Source organism: Engystomops pustulosus, chromosome 4, assembly GCF_040894005.1.
Source record: "Engystomops pustulosus chromosome 4, aEngPut4.maternal, whole genome shotgun sequence".
In the NCBI taxonomy this organism is placed as follows: Eukaryota; Metazoa; Chordata; class Amphibia; order Anura; family Leptodactylidae; genus Engystomops; species Engystomops pustulosus.
Window position 1 is genome coordinate 93,398,564 of NC_092414.1, and position 15,885 is coordinate 93,414,448.

General features: G+C 44.5%; 1 protein-coding gene across 4 annotated transcripts in view; it reads right to left on the minus strand.

Annotated features, from left to right (window-relative positions):
* CAPS2 (calcyphosine 2) overlaps nucleotides 1–15,885 on the minus strand; it is a 104,965-nt gene that overhangs the window by 24,031 nt on the left and 65,049 nt on the right. For all 4 annotated transcript variants that reach the window (XM_072146747.1, XM_072146746.1, XM_072146745.1 and 1 more), the window contains one exon: nucleotides 10,304–10,397. In XM_072146747.1, the coding sequence (XP_072002848.1) occupies nucleotides 10,304–10,397 (94 nt within the window). The remainder of the gene's footprint in view (nucleotides 1–10,303; nucleotides 10,398–15,885) is intronic.

Consider the following 15,885-nt stretch of genomic DNA (forward strand, 5'->3'; position numbering starts at 1 on the left):
TTTAAACAGTTTTCTGGCTCTCCTACAACCAGCTCGACAAAAGAGTTTAGCCAGTAAAAAGGGAGCGTAGCCTTGTGCCAAAAAGGTCTGTGGGCCAAAAATACTGCTGACCTGACAGAATTTTGTCCCAATTTCCTGGTGTAAAGTAAGTCAATTTATAGGAGCTGCATAGTACAACTAGACAGATTTATCATCAAGCATTAGACACTTTTATAAATCTGGTGCAGAATAAGACTAAGTCTAACGTCTCACAGCTTATTATTGTTGTTATTGTAATAAAGGGTTGCTCCAAGGGTTGCCAAACATTTCATATAAATTGCCAATCATGAAACATATGATTGGTCTGGATCATCCGGAGGAATTGATGCTATTTGAAAGTGTTTCTTCGATCTGAATGTGAAATATCCAGACATAATTTTAGTGGCTTATCATTTTAAATCTACCATCAAAGTCAAACCTGATAAACCAGGGAAATATTCATAGATCCAGGCACTGTGACTGTGGTAATCTTCTTATAAAATTGTTATTTGTGGCCTCCTTCCTTCAACAATTAAAATTATGCTAATGAATCTGAAGGGCTCTGAGTGTGTTACAGAGCCCTTCTGTGCTCTGGCTTCACAAGCTGTTGTTACACTGCAGCAGCACATCTCAATCTCACTGCCCCCTTCCCCCCTGCACTTTCAGCAATCTCGCCAACATTGAGCAGACAGTGTGAGGGGAAAGTGCTCCTTCAGAATGTTACAGCCTGTGAATCAGCAGCACGGAGGGGCTCTAATAACATGCCCATAGTGTGTCATGGTGCCTGGATCTATGAGTATGTGCATCCGGGTTTATCAAGTTTGTTTTTGATGGCAGATTTAATTTAAGGTTAACTGACCTGAAAAAAAGATGTAGTTTGATGTTAAAATGCATTGTCGTCAGAAATTAGCAAATCATCTTAGACATGCTTATTCAAGGCTTTGACCAATTTTTCTAAAGATTTGGTTTGGTTCCAGAATTATTTGATTTGAATATATTTTGCTCCTATTGTCCTGGAAATTTAACCCTGACTTAGTCCTCTAAAAGCCCAATTTTTAACAAAAAGGTCCTATTTAGAGATGAGCGAACACTAAAATGCTCGGGTACTCGTTATTCGAGACGAACTTTTCCCGATGCTCGAGTGCTCGTCTCGAATAACGAACCCCATTGAAGTCAATGGGAGACTCGAGCATTTTTCAAGGGGACCAAGGCTCTGCACAGGGAAGCTTGGCCAAACACCTGGGAACCTCAGAAAAGGATGGAAACACCACGGAAATGGACAGGAAACAGCAGGGGCAGCATGCATGGATGCCTCTGAGGCTGCATAATCGCACCATTATGCCAAAATTATGGCCAACAGCATGGCCATGACAGAGTGACAGAATGAAGCTAGATAGCATCTAAAACATCCAATAATTGACCCTGACACTATAGGGGACGGCATGCAGAGGCAGCGGCAGCAGCGGCAGGCTAGAGAGTGGCATGGCGACATACCCTAAATGGACTCAGGCTTCAAACCAATGGGTGGCAGAGAGGAACCAAAGGAGGTGAGCAAGAAGCGCTCAAATAATATCGGTACATGATAAAAGTTTGCCAGTATATTTTGTGGATTACACAGCAGGGTGGCGACAAAGTTAACATGGAAGCCATGAAAACAACCCAAAATTCTGCCTGACACAGCTCGTTTGATAAGGGGACCATGTATGGAGGCAGTGAACTAGTAGTAGATTAAAGGTGCTGCAGTTAAAACTATGTTAGTTGGATCTTGGCATGGAGCTGGCGCTCCGCTGCCAGGCGAGCTTTCGCCAATCCAAGCCCCTGTCTATAGGCTACTCCCCAAACAGCACTTCTAAGAACCTTTTGTATAAGATCAAGTGTAGTAGCGTTCTTATAAGTTTAGGATATGGCGGGTGAGGGGAATGTAAACAGATGCGCAAGAAGCGCTGAAATAATATCCCTAAATGGTAAAAGTTTGCAAGTATATTTTGGGGATTACACAGCAGGGTGGCGACAAAGTTAACAACTTTGATGTGGAATGCCCTGTAATAGCTCTTGGGCGGTGTGCCTTTTATCGCCTAGGCTCAGCAGTTTCAGCACCGCCTGCTGTCGCTTAGCGACGGCACTGCTGCTGTGCCTAGAGCTACCGACTGATGGCGCCATGCCCACGGATGGTAATTCGGAGGAGGAGGAGGTGGAGGAGGGGTGGGAGGAGGTATAGTAGGCCTTTGAGACCTGGACCGAGGTAGGCCCCGCAATTCTCTGCGTCGGCAGTATATGACCAGCCCCAGGGTCAGACTCGGTCCCAGCCTGCACCAAGTTAAGTGTAGTAGCGTTCTTATAAGTTTGGGATATGGCGGGTGAGGGGAATGTAAACAGATGCGCAAGAAGCGCATGATGCGCATGGAGCTGGCGTTCCGCTGCCAGGCGAGCTTTCGCCAATCCAAGCCCCTGTCTCTAGGCTACTCCCCAAACAGCACTTCTAAGAACCTTTTGTATAAGATCAAGTGTAGTAGCGTTCTTATAAGTTTAGGATATGCCGGGTGAGGGGAATGTAAACAGATGCGCAAGAAGCGCTGAAATAATATCCCTAAATGGTAAAAGTTTGCCAGTATATTTTGTGGATAACACAGCAGGGTGGCGACAAAGTTAACAACTTTGATGTGGAATCCATGAAAACAACCCAAATTTCTGCCTGACACACCTCGTTTGATAAAGGGACGATGTATGGAGGCAGCTATATGGACGACTTTTGGAGGTAGCAATGGAGACAACGTGTGGAGGCTGCTATGGAGACAATTTAATTTGGATAGTGCCTGTATGTGGCAGTCCCAAACATTTTTCAAACCAGAGGAGCAGGTAGGTGGCCCTCCAGTAAAATGGGATAGATTGAGTGCCTGTATGTGGCAGTCCCAAAAATGTTTCAAACCAGAGGAGCAGGTAGGTGGCCCTCCAGTAAAATGGAATAGATTGAGTGCCTGTATGTGGCAGTCCCAAAAATTGTTCAAACCAGAGGAGCAGGTAGGTGGCCCTGCAGTAAAATGGAATAGATTGAGTGCCTGTATGTGGCAGTCCCAAAAATTGTTCAAACCAGAGGAGCAGGTAGGTGGCCCTGCAGTAAAATGGAATAGATTGAGTGCCTGTATGTGGCAGTCCCAAAAATGTTTCAAACCAGAGGAGCAGGTAGGTGGCCCTCCAGTAAAATGGAATAGATTGAGTGCCTGTATGTGGCAGTCCCAAAAATTGTTCAAACCAGAGGAGCAGGTAGGTGGCCCTGCAGTAAAATGGAATAGATTGAGTGCCTGTATGTGGCAGTCCCAAAAATGTTTCAAACCAGAGGAGCAGGTAGGTGGCCCTCCAGTAAAATGGAATAGATTGAGTGCCTGTATGTGGCAGTCCCAAAAATTTTTTAAAACAGAGGACCGGGTAGGTGGCCCTCCAGAAAAATGGAATAGATTGAGTGCCTGTATGTGGCACTCACAAAAATTGTTTCAAACAGAGGACCGGGTAGGTGGCCCTCCAGAAAAATTAAATGCATGAAGTACTATAGCAAGAGCCAGTGGGCCCTGTCAAAAAATAGCCATTTTCCTCTGCTTTACTGTACAAAGAGGAGGAGAAGGAGGAAAATGAGGAGGAGGAGGAGGAGTGGATCAATTATTCAGGTTGAGCTTCCTTCACCTGGTGGAGATTGGAAATTCTGAGAAATCCAGCCTTTATTCATTTTAATAAGCGTCAGCCTGTCAGCGCTGTCAGTCGACAGGCGTGTACGCTTATCGGTGATGATGCCACCAGCTGCACTGAAAACCCGCTCGGACAAGACGCTAGCGGCAGGGCAGGCAAGAACCTCCAAGGCGTACAGCGCCAGTTCGTGCCACATGTCCAGCTTTGAAACCCAGTAGTTGTAGGGAGCTGTGTGATCATTTAGGACGATGGTATGGTCAGCTACGTACTCCCTCACCATCTTTCTGTAAAGATCAGCCCTACTCTGCCGAGACTGGGGACAGGTGACAGTGTCTTGCTGGGGTGACATAAAGCTGGCAAAAGCCTTGTAAAGCGTACCCTTGCCAGTGCTGGACAAGCTGCCTGCTCGCCTACTCTCCCTCGCTACTTGTCCCGCAGAACTACGCACTCTGCCGCTAGCGCTGTCAGAAGGGAAATACTGTTTCAGCTTGTGCACCAGGGCCTGCTGGTATTCATGCATTCTCACACTCCTTTCCTCTCCAGGGATGAGAGTGGGAAGATTTTGCTTGTACCGTGGGTCCAGGAGAGTGAACACCCAGTAATCGGTGCTGGAATAAATTCTTTGAACGCGAGGGTCACGGGATAGGCAGCCTAGCATGAAATCTGCCATATGCGCCAGAGTACCAACGCGTAAGAATTCACTCCCCTCACTGGCCTGACTGTCCATTTCCTCCTCCTCCAACTCCTCCAACTCCTCTTCTTCTGCCCATACACGCTGAACAGTGAAGGACTCAACAATGGTCCCCTCTTGTGTCTCGCCAACATTCTCCTCCTCTTCCTCCTCATCCTCCTCCACCTCCACCTCCTCCGATATGCGCTGAGAAACAGACCTCAGGGTGCTTTGGCTATCAACAAGGGAATATTCTTCCCCCGTCTCTTGTGACGAGCGCAAAGCTTCCGACTTCATGCTGACCAGAGAGTTTTTCAACAGGCCAAGCAGCGGGATGGTGAGGCTGATGATGGCGGCATCGCCACTGACCATCTGTGTTGACTCCTCAAAGTTACTCAGCACCTGACAGATATCAGACATCCACGTCCACTCCTCATTGTAGACTTGAGGAAGCTGACTGACCTGACTACCAGTTCTGGTGGAAGTTGACATCTGGCAGTCTACAATCGCTCTGCGCTGCTGGTAAACTCTGGATAACATGGTCAGTGTTGAATTCCACCTCGTGGGCACGTCGCACAACAGTCGGTGAGCGGGCAGTTGGAGGCGGCGCTGCGCTGCCCTGAGAGTGGCAGCATCTGGGCTGGACTTCCTGAAATGCGCACAGATGCGGCGCACCTTCGTGAGCAAATCAGACAGATTGGGGTATGTCTTGAGGAAACGCTGCACTATCAGATTTAACACATGGGCCAGGCATGGCACATGTGTCAGTCTGCCGAGTTGCAGAGCCGCCACCAGGTTACGGCCGTTGTCACACACAACCATTCCCGGCTTGAGGTTCAGCGGTGCCAGCCACAGATCAGTCTGCGCCGTGATGCCCTGTAATAGCTCTTGGGCGGTGTGCCTTTTGTCGCCTAGGCTCAGCAGTTTGAGCACCGCCTGCTGTCGCTTAGCGACGGCACTGCTGCTGTGCCTAGAGCTACCGACTGATGGCGCCGTGCCCACGGATGGTAGTTCGGAGGAGGAGGTGGAGGAGGGGTGGGAGGAGGAGGAGGCATAGTAGGCCTGAAACACCTGGACCGAGGTAGGCCCCGCAATCCTCGGCGTCGGCAGTATATGAGCAGCCCCAGGGTCAGACTCGGTCCCAGCCTCCACCAAGTTAACCCAATGTGCCGTCAGCGATATATAGTGGCCCTGCCCGGCAGCACTCGTCCACGTGTCCGTGGTCAGGTGGACCTTGTCAGAAACGGCGTTGGTCAGGGCACGGATGATGTTGTCTGACACGTGCTGGTGCAGGGCTGGGACGGCACATCGGGAAAAGTAGTGGCGGCTGGGGACCGAATACCGAGGGGCGGCCGCCGCCATGAGGTTGCGAAAGGCCTCGGTCTCTACTAGCCTATAGGGCAGCATCTCCAGGCTAAGCAATCTGGAGATGTGCACATTAAGGGCTTGGGCGTGCGGGTGGGTTGCACTATATTTGCGTTTCCGCTCCAGCGTCTGGGGTATGGAGAGCTGAACGCTGGTGGATGCTGTGGAGGATCGTGGAGGCGACGATGGGGTTTTTGTGCCAGGGTCCTGGGCAGGGGGCTGACTAGCAGCTGACACAGGGGAAGGAGCAGTGGTGTGCACGGCCGGAGGTGAACGGGCTTGTTGCCACTGAGTGGGGTGCTTAGCATTCATATGCCTGCGCATACTGGTGGTAGTTAAGCTAGTAGTGGTGGAACCCCTGCTGAGCCTGGTTTGGCAAATGTTGCACACCACAGTCCGTCGGTCATCCGGTGTTTCCTTAAAGAACCTCCACACTTCTGAAGATCTAGCCCTCGCCGCAAGAGCCCTCACCACGGGAGCTTCACTAGTTGACAGTGGCGCTGATGCACCAGCTCTGGCCCTGCCTCTCCGTCTGGCCCCACCACTGCCTCTTCCAACCTGTTCAGGTCGAGGACTCTCCTCCGTCTCAGAAGCACTGTGTTCACCCGGCCTCTCAACCCAGCTTGGGTCTGTCACCTCATCATCCTCCGATCCCTCAGTCTGCTCCCCCCTCGGACTTCCTGCCCTGACAACAACTTCCCCACTGTCTGACAACCGTGTCTCCTCATCGTCGGACACCTCTTTACACACTTCCACTACGTCAAGAAGGTCATCATCACCCACAGACTGTGACTGGTGGAAAACCTGGGCATCGGAAAATTGCTCAGCAGCAACCGGACAAGTGGTTTGTGACTGTGGGAAGGGTCCAGAAAACAGTTCCTCAGAGTATGCCGGTTCAAATGCCAAATTTTCCTGGGAGGGGGCAGACTGGGGGGGAGGAGGCTGAGGTGCAGGAGCTGGAGGAGTGGGGATTTCGGTGACATGGGTGGACTGCGTGGAAGACTGACTGGTGGTGGACAAATTGCTCGAAGCATTGTCAGCAATCCACGACATCACCTGTTCGCACTGTTCTGGCCTCAACAGTGCTCTACCACGAGTCCCAGTAACTTCAGACATGAACCTAGGGAGTGTAGCTCTGCGGCGTTCCCCTGCTCCCTCATCAGCAGGTGGTGTCTCACCCCGCCCAGGACCACGGCCTCTGACCCCTGCAGTAGTTGGACGCCCACGTCCCCGCCCTCGTCCTCTACCCCTAGCCCTCGGGTTAAACATTTTTAAAATGAGAGTTATAACTTTTTTTTTTTTTTTACTTCTTTTTGTTTTTTTTGGTGTTTTTTTGTGTGTTTTTTTTTTTTTTGTGTTTTTTGTTTTTTTTTGAGTTTTTAAAACCAAACAATCCTATCCTATTGCTATGGCTATTTTCTAGCCAAGTATCAAAGGAAGCACACTACTATGCCAGATGAGATGACACTGAGTTATTGCCTAATAGAAATCCAACCCCTACTGAATTTTGCCACTTCGGCCTTTGCTATGGATATGTGCGCCACTAAGCGCAGAACACAGCGGTCGCAAGTCTCACTACAAATTGCTCAGAATTGGCAAGTACATGCACTGCAGAAACTACAGCCACCAGCAGATCAACCAGAAATCAAATATATAGAACGCTACTGTAGGCTTCAAGAAGCTGTTTGTATTCTCCTATGGCTATTTTCTAGCCAAGTATCAAAGGAAGCACACTACTATGCCAGATGAGATGACACTGAGTTATTGCCTAATAGAAATCCAACCCCTACTGAATTTTGCCACTTCGGCCTTTGCTATGGATATGTGCGCCACTAAGCGCAGAACACAGCGGTCGCAAGTCTCACTACAAATTGCTCAGAATTGGCAAGTACATGCACTGCAGAAACTACAGCCACCAGCAGATCAACCAGAAATCAAATATATAGAACGCTACTGTAGGCTTCAAGAAGCTGTTTGTATTCTCCTATGGCTATTTTCTAGCCAAGTATCAAAGGAAGCACACTACTATGCCAGATGAGATGACACTGAGTTATTGCCTAATAGAAATCCAACCCCTACTGAATTTTGCCACTTCGGCCTTTGCTATGGATATGTGCGCCACTAAGCGCAGAACACAGCGGTCGCAAGTCTCACTACAAATTGCTCAGAATTGGCAAGTACATGCACTGCAGAAACTACAGCCACCAGCAGATCAACCAGAAATCAAATATATAGAACGCTACTGTAGGCTTCAAGAAGCTGTTTGTATTCTCCTATGGCTATTTTCTAGCCAAGTATCAAAGGAAGCACACTACTATGCCAGATGAGATGACACTGAGTTATTGCCTAATAGAAATCCAACCCCTACTGAATTTTGCCACTTCGGCCTTTGCTATGGATATGTGCGCCACTAAGCGCAGAACACAGCGGTCGCAAGTCTCACTACAAATTGCTCAGAATTGGCAAGTACATGCACTGCAGAAACTACAGCCACCAGCAGATCAACCAGAAATCAAATATATAGAACGCTACTGTAGGCTTCAAGAAGCTGTTTGTATTCTCCTATGGCTATTTTCTAGCCAAGTATCAAAGGAAGCACACTACTATGCCAGATGAGATGACACTGAGTTATTGCCTAATAGAAATCCAACCCCTACTGAATTTTGCCACTTCGGCCTTTGCTATGGATATGTGCGCCACTAAGCGCAGAACACAGCGGTCGCAAGTCTCACTACAAATTGCTCAGAATTGGCAAGTACATGCACTGCAGAAACTACAGCCACCAGCAGATCAACCAGAAATCAAATATATAGAACGCTACTGTAGGCTTCAAGAAGCTGTTTGTATTCTCCTATGGCTATTTTCTAGCCAAGTATCAAAGGAAGCACACTACTATGCCAGATGAGATGACACTGAGTTATTGCCTAATAGAAATCCAACCCCTACTGAATTTTCCCACTTCGGTCTTTGCTATGGATATGTGTGCCACTAAGAGCTAAACACAACGGTAGCAAGTCCCCCTGCTAATTCCTCACAAAATGGTAAAAGATGCAAATTAAAATAAAAAAAGTAGAACGTTATTGTAGCCCTAAGAAGGGCTGTTGGGTTCTTTGAGAATCACTCCTGCCTAACAGTAAGCTAATAGAACACCCTAACGCTTTCCCTGACCAGCAGCAGCTCTCTCCCTAGCGGCATCCAGAGACAGAATGATCCGAGCAGCGCGGCCAGCGGCTAGTCTATCCCAGGGTCACCTGATCTGGCCAGCCAACCACTGCTATCGACGTGTAAGGGTACCACGTCATGCTGGGTGGAGTGCAGAGTCTCCTGGCTTGTGATTGGCTCTGTTTCTGGCCGCCAAAAAGCAAAACGGCGGGAGCTGCCATTTTCTCGAGCGGGCGAAGTATTCGTCCGAGTAACGAGCAGTTTCGAGTACCCTAATGCTCGACCGAGCATCAAGCTCGGACGAGCATGTTCGCTCATCTCTAGTCCTATTTTGTTTCATACATCTTTAAAAATTATTGAATTTTCCCTTGCCCACCCCCTCCTAAGCACTGGGGTGAATGCCAGCGATAGCTAGGTGTCAATTTAAAAGATCCAAAGCAAAAAATAAAAAGATTTGTACAGAATCTACTAACTAAGAGTTTGCTCATCTTGTGCTTTCAGTAAGATCCACTGCACGTTCCTATCATTCTTTTGCAGCACTGTGGACACCCATGTACAATTAAGTTACCAAACCTAAATAGGAACCTCGGATAAGTGCGCCGGTATAGAAGAAACCAGTGTACATAACATAAAGCAAGATATGTCAACCTCTAGAATCATTACCCATCCTAGAAACCCCCTTTAAATTTCCCTATAGTCCTGCACCTGGCCACTATGTCGTGTAGGGTACATCACTGTTATAGGACTGTGCGGCGGCTGGTGCAGGGGTATACTAATATTAGAAGGAAATAGGAGATTGGACTATTTGTGATATAACATGAAAAACACAAATTATCATAAAAGGATTGTACATTAGACACAATCAATGTACCGCAGACAGTGGAAAATTCTACATATGTATATCAATCAATTGCATTAAGCAATGTTAAGACATGAAATAAATGATAGTGTCATGACACAGACTCAGACATTTAATCACTACAAGAATGTTCCCTTTATAAATTCTATCAATATGTCTTCACAAAATGGCTATTTTGTACAGTGGAAAACACTAAGATTTATTTAATCTATTCACTGTCTGTGAAGACATCATGACCCATAATTAATTTGTCTTCTCCCTGACACACACAATTATTTATGTATCATATAATGAGCAAGGGGCATGGAAGTAATGACAGCACTGAAAGAGAGTTCATAGCATCCAGATGAATTAGTACAATTACTGTCCTCATAAAACATCCCGCAATCCTATGTGTCCACATCAATGAAATGGCTTTCTTTCCAGTGAAAGGAGGCTGACATTTCCCAAGCACATGTTTCAGAGATGGCACATTGACAGGCCAAAACAAAAAAACCTGCAAACCGCCAGGCATCCTGAATAAATTCTTTGGTGATAAATAGAAAACGTACCAAATAAAAGTCTTCAACCCCATATGGTTTTCCTCTTCTTTTCCCGGATTTATGAACATATATTCCTTTTTGGATAAAGGGTAAAGCATTGGTTCTAAGAAAAAATAAAGAAAATAACAATGAAAACAATTAAAAACTGTTACCCCAAATAAAGACTATGAAAATATAGTATAATTAAATCTTTCCTGTCAACAACATTTAAAAGGATTATCGATTGTGTAAACTTAAAAGAAAAAAAAATAAAGTTACAAATGTTTGAAATCAATCGGTTAATTTTTTTTTTTCATCCACCACTGCCTTTCACACCTCCACCAACGCCTTCTTTATATCCTTATCCTTACTTGACTGACTAATTTGAAAGACAGGTTGTATGACAGCAGTAAATATATACTAGATTAGCCATAAAGCCTTAAAAGGTCCTGCCAAATATGGGGTAGGTCTCCTCTGCCCATTGCTGTTCCAGCACAACCAGGGCCGGATTAAAGGACATCTAGCACCAGGATCAAGGATTGTAAACCAAGCACAATGACATACTGGTGTGTGTCCCCTATGGTAGGGTCCACTCTTCTTTTAGCTTCTGTTTGTTACAAAAGGAAAGGCTTTTAAAATTATGCAAATGAGCATGAGGGGTCCCTGGCTCCATAGGTGTTAATTAAGCCTAGAGCCAATCAGGCTCATTTGCATAATTTTAAAGCTTTTTTTCCTTGAAAAAACAAGGCCATAGTAAGCATGGATTCTGCCAAAGCTTGGAAGATTGGATTCTGCTAAAAGGGGCAAACAACAGTCTGTCAGTGTTCTTGGCTTACAATAATTTATTCTGATGGTGGATGTCCTTAAACCCCATAAGGACACGGCCTAAAATGTCTTTCAGGACACAAACCTATTTTACATTCTTTCCTGCTCAAATTCCAAAAGATTTTTTTTATTTTTTATCTGACAAAGGCATAATTGTGTTTTGCGGGAAGTTTTTTTTTTGCTGCTTGTTTTTTAATTTGAACATTTACTCAGTTGGGGCTCGTTTATTGCTGGAAAAGGTAACAGTTAGATTGGTGCTAATATAGGGTACATCTGACTTTTTGATCGCTTTCTTTTACATGTTTTAGGGAAGTAGGAAGCACTAAAATTGCAATTTTTAGTTAGTTTTTTAATTTTTTATACACCTGACAATATGGGTATAATAATGTAATAGATACTTGGCCAAGGTCGCTACAGATGCGACAATACCAATTTTGTATTTAGGGGGTCATTTTAATTATTTTATATATAAGTGTATAAAGGATAATGGGAGGTGGCTTTTTTTAATGATTTTATTTATGTATTTACTTTATTTAACTTTTATTGACTGTCCCATTAAGGGACTTACACTGGGGATTACCTTGATCCCTTATACAATACATTGCAATACTTCTGTACTGCAATGTATTGTGCCTGTCAGTGTTTACTGACATTTTGCCTATGAGACCCAGTCTTGCACTTGATCTCATGGGCCACCGTACATGGCAGACACGATGGTCTTTGTCAGAGCTCCGGCTGCCATGGCACCCTCCTTCCTCGGCACACCGCAATTGCGCTGCGAGGGACCGGGGAGTGAGAGAGGGAACCCTGTTCTCTCTGTCTCTCTCCTTAGCTGCCGCGTTCATACTCGATCACGGCAGTTAGGGAGTTAAACTGCCCTGCAAGGAGCGATCTCCATGTCGGGCAGATGCAGCAGGGGCCAGGTATGTGAATCGGGTTTGGACACTAACAGTGTCACCTCGATCACAAAGACGATATAAATTGCCTCATGAGGCAACGGCCCACTAATGAGGACAATCTATATCATCTTGCGTCCTTAAGCAGTTAAAGGGAACCTGTCACCAGGAGACCCATTTTTAGCACTCCCCCAGTCCCCACAGAGCATAGTACATGCACTGCCAAAGTGTTTTTGTATTAAAAATTGGTTTTACAGAAAAAAAGATATGTTATATTGTACCTTTCATTAGCATGTGCTGTGTGACTAGGCAGTTGCCAAATGGGAGGGTCTGGAAAGGAGCAGTTCCCCCCCACCCTTGGGGAACAGCTTCTCCATGTGACCTTTTCAAATATATGAAAACACCCATCACTTGGCTTAGCGACGCCCCCTGCTCCTCTACAGCCAATCCCGAGTGTGGGGAGTTATTCATATATTTGAAAAGGTCACATGTTTCCCAAGGGTGGGGGGAACTGCTCCATTCCAGCTCCTCCCAAAAGGCAACTGCCTAGTCACACAGCAGATGCTAATGAAAGGTACAATATAACATATCCTTTTTTCTGTAAAACCTATTTTTTATACAAAAACACTTTGGGAGTGTATGTACTATGCTCTGTGGGGACTGGGGGAGTGCTAAAAATGGGTCTCCTGGTGACAGGTTCCCTTTAAGGTAGGTGAAGGCCCTTGGGCCAAAATCTGGTGGGGACCCCAATAAATGAAGCCCAAAAAGTGGTTACATCACTATTCTAAATTATCACTAATATTCTAAACTTCCTCCTACTTACATGTTACATGTTATATGAGCTGCACAGTGGCAGTAGCACTGACCACTAGTTGAATTTTTCCTAATGCTCTGCTCATTGTAACAATGAGTGAAAAGACATCACTAAGGGGCTCTGGTAGAATCCCCTTGAGGCTCATAAGCATAATTTTAAGAGTTTATTTTAGAAGCAAGAAGGCCATGGATAACAAATATAAGAAGATTACCGCAGACACAGTGCCTGGATCTAAAAGTAAGTGTCCCTGGTTTATCATGCTTGATTTTAATGGTAGATTTCCTTTAAAGGACATCTACCATCAGAATCACTGATGGCAGACTACTGATACTAATATTTTCGGTTTGATGAAGTGGAATCGAGTGCTGCCTTTTTCATATCCAGGAATGCCTGCTATTTGAAGAAAAAGGAGTTTGAAAAATAAGTAAATGAGCCCGAGGGAATCTAAGATATTTTTTTAAACTTTTTTCTTCGAATAGCGGGCATTCCAGGATATAAGAAAGGCAGCAATGGGCTCAACTTCATCAGACAGACATGTGAGTATGAGGTGTCTAACGTCAGTGATCCTGATGGTAGATGTCCTTAAAAAATTAGATAATTCATGATACATTAAGGTTTATTTACACAAAACTGGCAAAAATCCCTTTAAAATCCTATTACTGCATCACACATTTACTTCATTCACTATCTGACACAAAGCTACGGCTCATTACCTAACACTAAATATATCATTGCACACAGTGGGTAAAAAAGCACAAAGTTGATTTGTGACAATATATATTTAAAGTCAATTAGCCACGAGAGCCTCATATATCCACCAAAAGTCAATAAGAGCTGGCAGCCACTAATGTTGGAAATCCCAAATTAGCTGGTGAAAGGATTAGCATTACGGAAGAGCCCCGGGCATGTGTGTCTTTTCATGATACAATCACCATCCCTCACTGCTACAAGAGTCCAAAATAACCATTTCACATAAAAGTCCACCAGTCCAACAGTGTATTCTCTTTGTCTTCCTACCCTGTAACTTATGGAAATTGTTTAAAGACGAGGTTCGCACTCTTGCTTGCTTATATCAAAACTTGTATCTTTTATTTGTGCATGGAAAACAGCAGTTACAGATTTGGATAAAATCTGACGGGTTTCTGACCTTCTTGGTCCTTAGTCATAGATAAAGTGTGTAGGACACGGCAGACACTTATAGTTCGTAAACCGGAAACGGCATGTTGATTGAACAGGTGTGTATACCTGCCGCGCCTAGGCACCTTGTACTTGTACAGATATATACTATAAAAACATCATAATATGCAGAAAAACACCATAATACATAAAAAGACAAAAAATATGGGCTGTGACAATTCCTAGTAATTGACCAGTAGATCATTTCTTACATTAAATCCTTCTTGTAGAATCTGCCTGATATAGCATAGGTAAGAATGTATTGATAATATTATTTATAATTTTATGTTCAACACTAAATGTTGTAACAAAGGTAGGTTTAGTTTTTTGTGTGGGAATAGAGGAAGATCTGTGTGAATCAGAGAGTAAGTTCCCACACAAAAAACTAAACCTACCTTTGTTACAACATTTAGTGTTGAACATAAAATCATAAATAATATTATCAATACATTCTTACCAAACATCTGTAAATGTTGTAAATATGCACGGAACTGCAAAACAACTTTAGATAAAAATAACAATAGTGAAGTGGCTATACGCGACTTCATAAATTGTAACACTAAATATGTTGTATATTGCATTACATGCACATATTGCAATAAAGACTACATAGGCTGCACCAGTAGAACATTGAAAGAGCGTATAAGAGAACACCTTAATGGTGTCACTAACATTGAGTATATCAATCCGTCCAATGCAGCCAGGCATCTATCATCATGATAGAGATGTATCAGGCTTTTCCTTCTGTGGCTTGGAGAGAGTTAAACAAAATCGTAGGGGTGCTGACCTAAGAAAAAAACTTCTGAATCGGGAAGGGTTTTGGATCCTCACCAAGGATTGCATATACCCTAAAGGATTTAATGTAAGAAATGATCTACTGGTCAATTACCAGGATTTGTCACAGCCCATATTTTTTGTCTTTTTATGTATTATGGTGTTTTTCTGCATATTATGATGTTTTTATTGTATATATCTGTACAAGTACAAGGTGCCTAGGCGCGGCAGGTATACACACCTGTTCAATCAACATGCCGTTTCCGGTTTACGAACTATAAGTGTCTGCCGTGTCCTACACACTTTATCTATGACTAAGGACCAAGAAGGTCAGAAACGCGTCAGATTTTATCCACATCTGTAACTGCTGTTTTCCATGCACAAATAAAAGATACAAGTTTTGATATGAGCAAGCAAGAGTGCGAACTTCGTCTTTAAACAATTTCCATTGCACTTGGGTGAAAAGAAAGGCGTTACTGGAGATCTACGCACCGGGAGTAGACCAGGTCTGTTAATATGTGATCATAGATCACTACCATTTGGACTTTACTCTGTAACTTAGCACAGCTGTGGAAATAAGGATTGGTCTCGGATAAATGGGTGCCGTGTTATGACATGGGCAATCGGGAACTGTAATCTTTGTTCCAATGTTAATCTATCTTGCTTTTTACAAAGGCCTATCTGGTGTCTTTAAAGGGAAGAAATCCATGGCCAGACACCTCTAATTACCCAATCCTTATCATCCCCCTGACATCTGACATTGACGGAGATCAAAGACTAACAAATGCTCAAGGTGATTCCACTATGTCACAAAACTGATTTCACAAAGGCTACTCCAGAGGGAGTTTTCTAAGTGTTCCACTGGTTAACCCCTTAATACAGGGGCCCTTTTCTATTTTTACATTTTTTACACCCCTCCTTCCAAACTTTTCCATCTTTCCGTTTACAGATAGATTGTTATCTGCAAGTGTCAATATTAAATATTCCATGCAATGTAATGAAAAGCTGCAAAAAAATACAGCACATTTACAGTACAATAAACAAAAGATCTCCTCATGATCATCCGGCAGGGTCTTTTACCGATCAAACTATGAAGGCCATAGCGCTTGGCTGTCATAGCAACAGAC